Source organism: Galeopterus variegatus, unplaced genomic scaffold (assembly GCF_000696425.1).
Source record: "Galeopterus variegatus unplaced genomic scaffold, G_variegatus-3.0.2 Scaffold778, whole genome shotgun sequence".
Classification (NCBI taxonomy): domain Eukaryota; kingdom Metazoa; phylum Chordata; class Mammalia; order Dermoptera; family Cynocephalidae; genus Galeopterus; species Galeopterus variegatus.
The window spans coordinates 469709-484527 of NW_007726889.1; the positions used below are offsets into that span (position 1 = coordinate 469709).

At 36.4% G+C, this 14819-nt stretch overlaps 1 protein-coding gene across 1 annotated transcript in view; it reads left to right on the top strand.

The window, feature by feature from the left end:
* The window catches only part of MTUS1 (microtubule associated tumor suppressor 1), a 90195-nt gene that overhangs the window by 35857 nt on the left and 39519 nt on the right, over nt 1-14819 (top strand). Inside the window, exons 4-5 of the mRNA XM_008572383.1 lie at nt 7529-7663; nt 9961-9999. Of these exons, the coding sequence (XP_008570605.1) occupies nt 7529-7663; nt 9961-9999 (174 nt within the window). The remainder of the gene's footprint in view (nt 1-7528; nt 7664-9960; nt 10000-14819) is intronic.

Sequence of the window (14819 nt, forward strand, 5' to 3'; positions counted from 1 at the left end):
CACTCCTGAATGGACTAGTCCATAAGGAAATATTTTCCAGACCACTATTAATTTTGTTCTCATTCTTTTAATGTTTCTCTAGGTGTCTGTGAGACATTCTTGTTATTACGAAATTGAGTGATTTTGCTTTTGAAATTTGAAAGCTTAGACTTCAGTAGTGGTTTGATTTTAAGCCAGGTGGACAGATGATCTGGTGCAGTGTGGAGTGTGGCGTGTTAAACCGATTCACAAAAAATTCAAGAAGTGAACAGAATGTTGGCTCTGTTTGTATATACATAATTTAATAAGCAAAACAAAAACTGATTTTAACTAGATGCTAGAATGTAGTAGGAAATGTTAGTTTGCAAATTAAAGTCTGGAACAATGCAAAGCCCTTTTCTAGTAGGAAAATCATTTCTGCTTAGTTTTCTGGGAATATCCCTTCATTTTCTTTTTAGGCTCAGTCATCTCTCTCTTTTATTCCACTCGAGTCACATTTTGGCCATGGGGCAATGAAAATAAGGATTGCAGAGAGACTCTTATTCTGGCATAATTGACAGGACCAAGGATTACAATATAACAGGGGCAATTTTTAACTGTATATTGGAGCTGGTTGAGACCTAGGTCAGCACATGTGGAATTTCACATATTGACTCTATACACCAGCTGTCATTGAGTTGTCGTGGTCATAAGAGTCTGTTCATCTCAGCACAGTTTGTGCCCAGCAGTACTAAGGTGGCAAGCATGTGTAATATTTGAGCATAGAGTGTATGAATATACAGCTTATATTTTTCATATATTTAATTATGTATAAAATATAAATATATGTGTGTTTGTCAAATCAGACATTTTATCCTTGAAAGATGGATTTTTGATTCTTGCGTGTTACAAAGTTGATGATGGATGGATCTGGTGCTGGATCTAGTGTTGTACTGAGCCTGAAGAGTAGCAGTGAGACAGTTTATTTCCAGGACAACACCAGCTGTTGTGCATGTGACAGAGAGCCCAGGCACAGGAGTATCGTGCCTCATAAGAAATGGGTCCTTTGCTTTAGTGAGAAATCTTTTTACTGAATTCTTTGAAAACTGTCTAAAGCTTAGAAAAGCATGAATTTAGAATATATGATTTTGTATTAGGTCTGTAAATTGAACTCAATTTAATTTTTGCAATAAATAAGTGACTTATTTGCTGCTGAATATAATAAAAAAAAAGTTGCCTCAAGAAAAGTAAGACTAAAATCCAGATTGTTATTAATACACAGTTAAGATTGTGAAATAACATCATTTGCTTCCTTTATTACATTTGATTCAGCAAAGGCTGAAATACTAACTGAAATTCAATATCCACCTTCTACGAAAATATGAAAAATGTGCTGTATGAAATTTTGGTTCTGTCATTTTAAGATTGTGAAGCTATTCCTCATCTATCCTTTAAAAAGTATAGTAGTAGTCTTTTTATTAGCTTCCTGTCAACTTTAGAAAAACCAAGTCTCTAGGTTCTGGAGAGGACGAAAATTGGAAAGAAGGACCAGAAATTGACAGAAGCTTGTCAGCAGGAGGGAAGGCTCTGTGTTGATTTGACCTAATAGCAGAAGTGTTATCTGGGCAGAAGAACAAACAGATGGCCCATTGTACAGGGACTGGACGTAGATCAAGGGAGAATAACAGCATGTCTTTACAAGGTTTGAATGTGACATCTATAAACACCACTGTAGGAATTGGGGTAGTTTAACCTAGTGAAAAATTTCTGTCTTCACACTTATAGCATGTTTATAAACAAGATAGGCATCTTACCCTTTACAAGAAGTATGAGGTGAGGAAAAGGATCAAAATTGGTAGTAAAGAAACTTGTGATTTTAAGTGTTGAGTAGTAGAATGGAATCAGATGCTTAGAATTGGGTGTTGAGGATTATTTATAAGCAAACAATAAAAAAATTCAGCCTGGTTTGTTGGAGGGGGAACTTTTACATGTAATATGAAAGATGATTTTTATTATTTAGGCGAGATTACCTTTGGGGCTTGGCACCTTTGTTGCAGGGCATTTCAAGCCCTGGCTGCTGCAGCAGAGGATCCANATGTGGCATTGGGATTCAGAAGGAGGATAGGGCTGCAGGTGAGCTTGGGAATTCATCCATACAGGGTAATGGTTAGAGTAAAGCAAACAAAATAGATTCTTGGAGGGAGTGAATAGGAAGGGTTGTGAGCAAAGGATTGATCTTTGTAAATGCTCCTCTTTAGGTAGCAGGTGTGAGCATCAGGACTGTGGTTTCAAAGATGTTACAGGGTAGAAGCATACATAGTCAATCGAATAGTGGAAACACTTGCAGCAAGAAAGAGTTAAAAATCTGAATGAAGACTTTAAGTTTGGCAAATTAACTGTGGGAGGTAAAGATGAAGAGATAATAAAAGAGTTTTAATAATATAGCACCACCTTGTGGTAAGCATTAGACATTTTTCAAATGAAATTTTTCTCAAAAGATTGAATTTTTCTGCCTGTTTTGGTGGTTTTAAAATTTTCACTTTTTTTTGCATGGTAGCCTAGTGTGTGCGTGGACTAATTTGTTTGGTTTTTCTGTCAACAGTATGGGAGATCATATCAATTTGTTTATTCCTTGATTTCAACTTTGCCAAAAGCTCTCATCCCTTGTGATTCTTCTGATCTATCTTCTACGGCAGAGAAGATGTGCAAGTTACTTATTTGAGGTTATAGGATTGCAGGCTTAATTGCCTCCTCATTTCTCCTCTGGTCTAAATTTTCAAAGATAAACAAGTCTGAAGCTCTCATCTTTCATCTGAAGTTTCATGATTCTGAATATTAGTCTTCTGTTTTGACTCAGTTGTTAGTGCACGTTTAGGTTCACAAGCTTAAAGCTCTGACTCTCAAAATGAATAGTAGTCAAAACTTTTTTTTTTTAACCCCAAGGAAAACCTGCATCATTGAAAACTACACCGCCGTATTGGGTGAATTTGCCTCGACCACTTCCTAAATCCAAAGCATCTTTGAAAAGTTCTGTGCTGCGGAGGACAGGAAGCACCCCCTCGACCACCAGCACCCCCAGCGATCTGAGCACTTTCAGCAATAATTGTAAGTCAGTCTTATGTCACACTTTGGTGGTTGTTGAAACAGTATTTATAAGAAAAATGAATGCTCTACAAATTATTAGTAGAATTTTTGTTTCTGTGATTTCGGGAAAAATATGCATGCTGCGTCCTTGGAATTGCTCTGAACGCTTGGCAGGAAAAACAAAATCTTTGAAAAATGTTCATCTTTTGTGAATGTGCCACAAAGCACTGAAATAATTATGTGTTGAAGTCACCTGGTGTATTTTTGCATGAAGGATTCTAAAGTGCATCATTTGGAGTGATGATGTTTGGGGGATTTGTTTAAGGAAAGAATGGCAATGCAGGGGCTCTTGGAAACCAACAGAAAATCAGAAAAAAGATTACTTCAGTTTCATTTACTTTGTAAAAACAATATCTTGTAAAAAAACAATATCTACAAGATACATGTTTTGTAATCTTTTACTTTGCATACTAGATTCATTGTAAGATGACTAATAATATTATAACTTTAAGACTTATTCTAGATTAACTCAGGAGAGTATTTTCAAGGCTTTCAGTTGATGTGAATTCTGTTCTGTATGTATAAAATAGGCGAGTTAATTGAGCTACCTCTTTCATTCAAAAGACGTATTTGGACTTAGTACTTTTCTCATTTCCTTTTTAAATGTCCTCAAACTAATTCATGAATGAATGAATTGAAACAATTCTGGAGTGTCTGCTGTGCACAGGCACCATGACAGGTGCAGTGAGGGACACAGGATATAAAAGTCCTTACTCTAACAAGTAGTGGAGGAGAAAGAAGATGTGGACACAGATGACTAGAATAGCAGATAAGACAAGATACAAGGTCCAGGGAGGTGCGTGACTCGATCTCTCCAGTTTAAGGACAGATCAATTGCTTCTTTTTGGTGAGGTGATGGGAACTGAACCCTTCTGGGTATGGAGCAGTATTACAGAGTTACCCTGCATTTATTTTTTTTCCCCTCAAGTAATTTGTTACTCCAATTTCATATAGAGGTAGTTGTGGCTCAGAGAGATTGTCACTGGCCCAAAGTCACACAGCAAGTATGTGACAGAATTGAGAGAGTGTTTGTGGAGGGTAAGGCATTGAATTAATGACTGAATTAATGAGCACATTTTCCAATAGGTCACTTGGCAGCAATAGCTGGTCTCATATTTCAGAAAGTTCATGGAGAAATAGAATTGAAAGACAACATGAATCTTTCCATGAACTTTTTGAAGTCCCCTTGTGTGATAGTAAATAGCTGCTTAAAATTAAACAGGATTATGATCTGCTTATTGGCTGAATTTTGAAGATGTGGCATAAAATCAGAAGGGTTTGCATGCAGCAGATAATCTATATTAAATCGAAAGGGCAAATCACACGTGTGTTATTTTCACGTCATTTCACTTGCAGCTTTCTCTGTCTTGCAAGGCGAATTTTAAAAACAAACCGTCAAAACAGAATCGCCAACATGCTCTGTAAGGACTGTTGTAGCAATGGAATTGGTGACACTTTGAGCAGGTACATTCTGTAATGCTGTCTGTCACCCAGCATTTTTCATCAGACAGCCATGTTGACTTGGCCACCGTTTCAGGACCGTGTCTGACACTCCTAAGGAGGTTGTAAAATGCTTTTGTCCGTTCCTTTTTGTCTTTTCACAAAGGGGTTTACGATACACCCACAGAGCCTGTCTAGTGGCGATGTGTCCCTGTTGCAGATTAAGCATTCAAATCAATGAGTCTCTTTCTTAGTTTGATTTGCTAGCTGGTTTAATCTGTTTTGTGTAGTGCCTTGGAGCTTACAGATTTTTTTCCCCCCTGCATTCTAATTCACAAGCATGAGGGATATGGGAGTGAACATGGCTGCAGTTTTTCCTGCTTAAGCTTGATTTGATCCTTTTAAATGACTGTACCAGGAGGATTTCGCAGTTGTACAGAAACTGATATTTCTTCAAAAATCTTTATCAATTCTACACTCACCCCGCCGGCTGGTTCAGAGAGGCACTATGATGCTACCTTGTTGACACTGCTGGTCGTGGGATCCTACAGCCTTTGTATAATTCCTTTGTTAGCCACGTTTACTGGGAAAAGAAGTAGGTCGCCAATTTCTGGTTTGATTTTTTTTTTCTTTGTAAGCATGCTTAAATTTTTATTCAATAAATTTATTTAGGATCTCTTGATTGCTATTTTTGTAACTTGTAATTTATGTTAATTGTCTTATTTCTTGGGCATACAGTGTTTATGTATATTTAAGATGTGAATGCTCCTGTATAGAACCAATTGTATCATGTATTTTATGTGTTTGGGGACTCTTACTAAATATAATTCAACAGCATTGTCAAGGTTCTTGGCACATGAAATTATTCTATTATCAAAGACTATTTGGTTTAATTTCTGATTAAATAATTAGTTGTTTTTGTGTATGTAGCTTATAGTTGTGCAAGCAATGAAAAATACTTTCCTAGAATTAAAATTGAAACATCACATCTGTGATTATTTTCCTCAGTTATAACCAAAAGTATTAAACATGTACTTTTTAAAAGACTACCTCAAAACATGAAAAAATCATTTTGAGCTGAAATAATGAAGAGTCATGTTAGGAAATAATCTTTTGATCAGTGCTTTGATTCATATTGGCTTAAGTATTTGAGCCCTTTTAAAGAATGTTGTTTTCTTGCTTTGTCTGTTTCTTTGTGCTGTGATATTGTTAGTGGCATTATTTAAAATATTTGAGATAGCATAATGCTGTTGTAAAATTAGCATCTGCTCAGTACTTTGGAATTTTATAGTAATAACATTCTCAAGTTTTAAAATGATCAAGATAGATAAGAAAATAAATTTTTCTTTTTTTTTTTTTTTTTTTTTTTTTAAGGATTACTGGTAAGGGGATCTTAACCCTTGACTTGATGTTGTCAGCACCATGCTCTCCGAAGTGAGCTAACTAACCAGTCTTCCCTATATAGGGATCCGAACCCGTGGCCTTGGTGTTATCAGCACCGCACTCTCCCAAGTGAGCCATGGGCTGGCCCTAATAAATTTTTCTTATTTGGGAGTTTTAGCAAGCTCTTTGTGTGTGTTCTTTTAAGCATAGAAAATATTAAAGTTATGATATTGATATCCTTTTGAATATTAGCATGAAACATTGTATAGTAGTTTCTATACCAAATATGCTCATTTATAGAGGTTAAGCATTATAAGCTCTTTCAGACACAAATATCTGACATCCAGTTTTTAAGATCACCAAAGTAATTGCATAAAAATAAACGATATATTGTAGGTCTTGAATAGAGTTGAAGGTTTGAAGATCATTGTACAGTTTAGAAGGAGGCCTCGGGAGACTAATTTTGCCACATTAGCAGGAAAATGAAGTCCAAAGACTTCCTTCCCCTTCTACTTTGGCCACAAACACATGTTTATTTTTGAGAGACAGATGGTGAGAGGAAATGTAAGAGTTGCAAATCAAAGCTATTTGCACTGTCTTGGAAATAGGACAGCAGAAGCAGGCTAAATAAAGGAACGGAGCATGAATCTTCCTTCATGCTTGGGGCCAGCCCTGGCTGAGGTGGTGCAATACGTAGAAAAGGCACTCAGCTCCGACTCATCCTCGTTTTTCTCTTAACTCACAAGAAGTTGGACATCTTTTTCTTCTCTTAACCTCAGTGTCCTCATCTGATGAGCGAGAGGGGAGCACTAGATCATCTTCAAAATCCTTGCAGCAACACGTCTCTGACCTCTTTATTTCCTTGGCTGTACAGAGATGTGCCTAATAATGTGGAAGGAGGGTGGTTTGAGTTGTTGGATTAAGCTGATAGAGAGGGGAAGGAGCCTTATTTACCCTCAGGTTTTTTTCTCAGGGCAGGAATGGCGAGTGACTGTTGTTTTCACCTGCCAAGACCAAGACCAGTCAGTTGATAAGGATCACCTGCAGTACATCCAGTGCGGAGGGTTTCTTGGGCTGCCTCCAGGTTCAGAGGGCAAGTTTGTGTTTGACTAGTGATGTCTGCTATAGGTGAGGACGAGGAGACAGGCAGTGTGCGCTGCCTGTTCTCCCCGATACACCTGTTAGTACTTTGGTACGTTATCATTCTTGCATCATTAATGTAGCTGGTGCCTGTTCTCTGCCTGGTCCTGCTGGGGCTCATCTTCCTAGCTGCACCTTGAGCATACTTGTTACATAGCATAGGAGGACTTATAATTTCTCTCCCTACTTTTATCTAGAATGAAAACTGAACTGCACAAGATGCATGAGCTTGGACTGTGCCAGGCCAACCAGGATGTACGGTCACTCTGGTTGTAGCATTTATGTGGCATCCCTGAGCGGACAGAATTACTATTGTCAGCCTTTGTGTTCCCAGCACACTGTAATGACTGGCTTCCTTATAGGTGCTTAGTGGACATTATTGATCCAAGGAGGAAGGAATAAATGTGGAAGGTTAAAACTGTATTTACCTGTAAACTGCAGTGTGCTTTCTCCTTTGCTACAGCTGGCCACGCTGCTGCCATCAAGTATGAGGAGAAACCTCCAAAACCAGCATTTCAAAGCAGTTCCTCAGGATCCTTACATTTGAAGCCTTTGGTACCCAGAGCTCATGTACACTTGCTAAAAACTCCTCCAAAAGGTATGGTCCTCACTGTGGACAGAAGAGGGAGGTCAAGACATTTATGACCCTTGGCTTGTAGGGAGTTCAACTTTGATGATTAGCTTTATGGTATATTTAATTGTTTATAAAAAGTCTGTTGAGTGAGGAGATACACATTTTTACACTGAGTGAGTTTTTCTTGTTCTGAGAGTTGGTGGATTCTATAGTTAAAACTGGTTACGTGTAAATCAGCAGGCGGAACGAAGGTATAAGGTGGACTTAGACAGTACTCCTAGAGTTAAATTATTCTAAGACAGTGCTCTAGAGTAGTGAGACAGAAAGGAAGAGAAAAGCACAATTTTCTTCCCATCGGAATAGATGTTTCTTTCTTTCTTTCTTTTTTTTTTTTTCTCGTGCCTTCGTGTCTTTGTTCTAAGACCATGTTCTTTTTTCTGTTTTTTCTCCTCTTTCTCTGTAATCCTTCTTTCTATCACGTTATATTTGCTGTGGCTATTAAGAGTAACTTTCATATTTGCAAAATACGTGGTGTATACCTAACACGCAGTGTTTTCAGCAACTTTATCACAGTCAGTCCGAAGCACATCAGACGTTTTCTTTGCTTAGTGAATTAAAAGACTGCGTAACTGAAAGAATGATTGTGAATGAGAAACCTGACCTATGGGACCAATATTTATGTTACAGAGTTTGGAAAACACAGAAATATATAGAGTCTTTCTTAATTCCATCAGCCACAATTACTATGGCATGTCCTTCCAGTTTGGGGGTTTTGTTTTTTTCTCTCTCCTTTGCAGGTAACATGGCTTTGTTTTTGTTTCAACAAAACTGGGATCATAGTGTATACACTCTTCTGTATCTTGGTTCTTAATAACTTAATAGCGTATCATGAGAGCTCCCTCACTTTAAATGGCTATGCAGTAGTCTACTGTTTTCCAGTTCTATTTTTGTTCAGTTTTGTTTATATGGGACAATTTTTGAGTTTTATTGTGCATAATATTGAGATGAGCATCTTTGTGAATCATGGTTTACTGTTTCAGATTCTAATTATGTCCATGGCATATCCCTGAAAGAGGAATTGTTGGGTTAAACTGTAGGAACGTCTTTGAAATTATTAGTGTGCATCACCAAGTAACTTTCTAAAAAGTAGCTGCTCCTTCACAGCACTATGTCTATTGCTTTGCATACTCCTCTGTGTGTGTGTGTGTGTGTGTGTGTGTGTGTGTGTGTGTGTGTGTGTGTGTGTGTGAAAGGATCTTGTGGTAACTTGAGGTTAATTACCTAGTGCATGTTTATCAACTCTTTTTTCTTTCTGCTGAATTGAAAATAGATATAAATATTTGGGAAATTATTCAGTGTGCCAGCAGGTTCTCATTTGTACAGGGTCTTAAATTTCTCAGGCAAGAAATGGATGACATCAGGATGTGAAACTGTGGTTTTTATTGATGAGGACAAAGCCCCATAATCCACACAGCAGTAACTGGAAATAAACTTGTCAAATTTTCGGAGAATGAGAACTTAGAGATTCCGCTGATAACTTTGTAGAACAGGGAGCTTCAGTATTCTAAAGTGCCTCGCTATTGAATTTCTAAGTTTTGGTGTCACAAAGGCTTTATTTGAGTGGGAATCAATGCTTTCCATTTATAATGGCCACATATTTTAAGAGATTATCATCTCTGTAAAATTCCGCAGATGGAATATGGCAGCTGCTCTAACTAGTAATCTGCAGATGATTATGCTCGACAAGTGACTATTTCAGGTCAAGTAGAGGCACTTGTAGTTTTCTTCCAATGACTTAGAGCTCTGTACCTAGTATCATTCCTGGTCGGATTTTATATTGTATCAGTTTAGAGGAATAGCTTAAGTGCATATATTTTTCTTTACAGCTGAATAGAAATTGGGAGCTTCAGAAAGCACACACTAGTGGCTGTCTTTCATAAAGTCTGGCCCCTTTCCTCTGTTAGCAGTGGAATAGCGTTATGTTCCTAGTAAATGTGTACATTTTGTACTGTTAAAATTTGAACTTCAACTGTTCTTGACTAAGAAAAAAATACTGAAGCTTGTCCTATTAAAATTGATCATATTTAATTGTGTGATGATGAATTCATATCACACTGTCATTTTGGTGTTATTTGGAATATCATCTCATACTTAAAATACACTTGATAAGATTACATTTCAATGGTATTTCCCACCTGGAACCCAAAATGTACAGTTTAATGTATTGTTTTTGAAAATAACTCTTATTTACAAAATAGTTTGGTTTTATTTGATATTTTAAATAAAATGTGTATTTTACATCTATTTCTTTTCTATTTTAGGTCCTTCAAGAAAAAATCTATTTACAGCTTTTAATGTGGGTAAGTGACCACTTTAAATATGGTTGGGGAAAAAAGAATCTTTCTTTTTGTAAAGTATTATGAAAAGTATTTAAATTTATTTACAGCAGTTTTTCACTGGTATGCATATAAATAAAATTTCAGGTTTGAGGTGTAAACATAACTGCTTATGACATAGCAAGGCATCTGATGCGTAAAAGGACATTTTATTAGTAACGAATAATTGTAGCTTTTTAAAAAATGATTTTGTTAATGTGGTTTAAACTAAATGGAAAATATACTTTTCTCAAGATAAATGCTGTTTTTAAATTGGATAGTCTTTAATTGCTACATAGTCTCAAGGTCTGGCTTTAACATTTTTAACACTTCAACAGCCTACATTTTTCTGTTCTTTTTTTACACTTCAATCGCTGTCTGGGTTTCCTCTGGTGACAGTAGAGATGAGGCTATCTCAAGGTCTGGCTTTAACATTTTTAACACTTCAACAGCCTACATTTTTCTGTTCTTTTTTACACTTCAATCGGACATGCTCTTATCTCTAAGACAGACTGCAGCCTCAACCATTTGAGCCCAACAGAGAATCAAAAACTCTCTCTCTCGAGAAGCCATAGAAGATTTCACAAAATGTATTCACTGCATTTCCTGTACTTTATATGTAACTGATCACCTCTCCCATACACTACCTACATTCTCTTATTTTATATACAGATGATAAGATAGGTATGTGGCTTCTAGGTCCATTGCAGATGAGAACAGCAAGTGAGAAGAACACATTACAGCACATCGACTACAGTTTAGTGCATTGTGACAGTGTCAGGCGTTCATGCAGTTGTGAGTCAAAAATGAGCAAGGGCCTTGTCTTCAGGGAGCATACAGGATAGTCAAAGAATTACATAAATAAACAGGAATCACAACTGGAATAAGTTCTAGGAAGGAAAGCTACATGTCCCTTGAATTTCCATAAGAGTTTTAGAATCAACTTGTCAACTTCTGTAAAGTCAGCTGAGATTCTGGTAGAGATTGCATTGAATCTGTAGATAAATTTGTGGAGTATCGCCATCTTAACAATATTAAGAACTCCAATCCATGAATATAGGATGTCTTCCCATTCAGTTAGGTCTTATTTAACTTCTTTCAACAGTGTTTTGTAGCTTTTAAAATACAAGTTTTAAACACTTCTTTTAAGTACTGTTTCTTACGTGTGACTTTTCTCTGCTTTGGAAACTGTCATTGATCATAGTAAAGTGGCTGGTTAAATCTAATAAGCCTATTTTAATCTAAACTAAATATGGAATTTAGAAAGACAGTCTTAATTTATGTCTCAAGTCTATGATATTGTGCGAACTATGATAAGGTATTATTTTTTGACAGGCATAGTAAATAATAATCCTCAATATCTGTCTCCTTTCTCTAATATAGAGAAAAGCTATGGTATTAGGCATTTTCCCTTGTTAGGTTGCTGGACTGACATCTTGCTTTATTTCCAAAGCATGTCATTGACCGTTGTCATATCAGTGACCCCTGACAGGCAGGGTTATCAGAATGGCAAATTAACTCCTGATTAAGTGATGGGGCGAAAAAAAAGAAGGAAAGTACGGGTCATGTTTGTAGGTTTGTTTGTCAAAGCCTTTAAACATGGAATAGAAATGAAGTATATGGTAGATTTCTATAATACCTGTCTTCAATTAAACACTAATATTTTAAACATAATTTTAATCACTGCTCTAATATTTGCAGAGGACAAGGGTATATTGTAAGGGGTCAACATTGCAGTTTAATACAGTTTGTATGGTATGTCCATGTATTTTCCCTTAATCATAAGCATGACTTTTCTAGGTTCTTCTATTTAATGGTTAGTTATTATCATGACTTAAGACTAATCTGGTATCATGATGAGCTTAACGAGAAAGAGTTGCTGTGTGTTGGCTTTGACACTAATCTTTGGTGCTAAGAAATGGTATCCACGGGCCAGCCCGGTGGCGCACTCGGTAGAGTGCGGCGCTTGGGAGTGCAGCGGTGCTCCTGCCGAGGGTTTGGATCCCATATAGAGACCGTCCGCTCACTGGTTGAGCGTGGTGCGGGTGCAACACTGAGGGTTGCGATCCCGTTACCAGTCATGAAAAAAGACAAAAAGGAAAAAAAAATTAAAAATAAAAAAAAAAGAAATGGTATCCAGACAACCAATGAGTTTGGGTAGATCATTGAACGTCTTTAGTTTTATTTTTTGTGCAATTGGAAGAGTTGATCTCTAAGGTTTCTCCCCACAGTGATATTCTATGACTGCAAATCACTTTGACTTTCTTTATATTCTGCTGGCAAATAGTCATATTTTAGATGTTACAGAAGACATTGCCTCTACATACAAACGTGTTTCTCTGAGTATTAAATTTTAAATCATTGTACTATGACTTTGAGTTCTTTTTATTCTTTTAAATCAACAAACAGTGAAGATTACAATTGATCAGATTCATATTCTTTAGTTTTAGTAAAATAATCACTTACTTTTAATTATAGTAGTTTGCCAAATTCCAAAAAGCTCAGCACGTAGAGGTTTAGAAACCATCTTTTAGTTTTTTTAATTTGTGATTTTAAATAAAATTCAGTTAACTATATCCTGTTTTGTTACTTAATCACTGTCACATTTGCACATGCAGTGACATTTAACTAATCCTCTTGAATATTTGGGGTACTTCTGTGTCACGTTCATAACTGATTCTATGATGAATGTCTTTACAATTAAAGTTTGGGGAATTTTTTTGTGATAGATTCTTAAAAGTAGTATAAGTAAATCAGAACAAATTTATATTTGTAGTCATTCACTCAAATAACCAAACTGTTTTCCAAAAGCTTATCAGTTTTTACCATGATTGACAACATAAAAGATTCTGGCTCCACCGTACCCTGGTAACATGGGGTATTATTTTTTCAATTTTTTGAATAACGTAGTAGTTGGAAATGTTACACCATTATTTTAGTTTAATCTTGATCAATTATTTTAAAGAAATTCCATTATCTTATAGGACAGTGGAGAAGAACAGGAAGAGAGTGAACTTTTGAGACACTGGATGCTGGTTTAAATCTTGCTTTTGCTGCTTTCTATTTGTGTCCTGACCTTGGGCTATTGCTAAGCCTCTCCAAGTCTCATATTTCTCATTTGGGAATATAGGAGTATTTGGGGAATAATGCTCAGTATGGGAATAATTTCAACATTATAAAATTGTTGTAAAAAAAAATAAAGGTCTTCAAGTAATAGCAACTTCTGCTGCTAAGGATGGTGATGATGATAATCCTTTCCATTGTACTTATATTCTAGTGGCTTAGAGTCCTTTTCCAGGAAGTTGAATTATTTTAAATCCTTAAAACAAGCCGGAAAGACCACTTAAAGTGAAGAATCATCCTCATAGGGTCTAGCTGTTGTAATTTATTTAAAGGTTGTGATGCTACAAGATTCTAGTCGGCATTGACTCTAAATAAAACTTGGCTTACTGTTTATGAGGAAGAGGTCACACATAGCACAGCATGCTATTATTACCTTGGTCCTAGCACACACAAAAGCTGTTTGGGATACCAGCGGTCTCAGAGTTGTATTTATCCAGCTCCCTGATTGTTTTACACAAGATCATCAGTCTCAGGTGCCATGGTGTCTGCCCTGGAAAACAAAATGCACTGCTCTTCCTATCCCCATTAGTAAAGATGGCACAGGGGGATAGGGAGGCTTTCTGTATCTCCTTTGTTCCAAGTGTTGGAAAATGGTTCAGAGTTGAAAGCCTGCTCTGATGAGGTGATGCTGATGCTGTCTGGGTTTCCTCTGGTGACAGTAGAGATGAGGCTATCCTTCATCGTTGCTTTATGATGACCTAACTCTCCTTCTATACTTAAAAAGCAGATGTTATTTAGATATGTGATAAATTCAAATTATTGGGTGGAGGAGGGTGATGATCATTTAGTAAATCTTGGGACAATGGCTACCTTTTTAGCAGGAGCCAGATCTCTTCACAAACTAAATATAAGCATATTCCAGATGGATTACTTTTAGATACAAAAATTAAAATATTAAAAGCACTAAAAATATAGACAAGTAGAAAAGGCCTTTCCAGGAACATTGATATGATAGAAGATAATAATTATGACAACAAAAGTTTTAAGCTTCTCTTGTCAGAAACATTGTAAACAATATTAATAAGCAAAGAATAAGCTGGGACAACATCAGCAGCTTACTTATTCTATGTAGAGGTCTTTCAAATGAGCAAAATAAAGAAAACTCCACAGTAGAAATTAAATGTCCATACTACCCAAAGAGATCTACAGCAGTAGAAAAAACAATTCTAAAATTCACATGGAACCACAAGAGACTCCTGAATAACCAAAACAATCTTGAGAAAGAACAAAACTAGAGACATCACAATTTCTGATTTCAAAATATGTTACAAAGCTACAGTGGTTCAAACAGTATGGTAGTAGCATAAAGATAGACATATAGACCAATGGAATAAAATAGCCCAGAAATAAATCCACGCACATATAGTCAGCTGATCTTCAACAGGGATGCCAAGAATACACAGTGGGGAAAAAAAGTCTCTTCAACAAATGGTGTTGAGAAAACTGGGTATCCACATACAAATAAATGAAATTGAACCCTTATCTGACACTACACAAACATCATCTCAAAATGGATTAAAGACTTAAACATAAGATCTGAAACTGTAAAACTCCTAGAAGAAAATACATGGGGAAATGTTCATGACATTGTTCTTGGTAATGATTTTTATACAGTCTTTTTTTTTTTTTTCTTTTTGTCTTTTTTACTGACCGGTAACGGGATCGCAACCCTCGGTGTCACG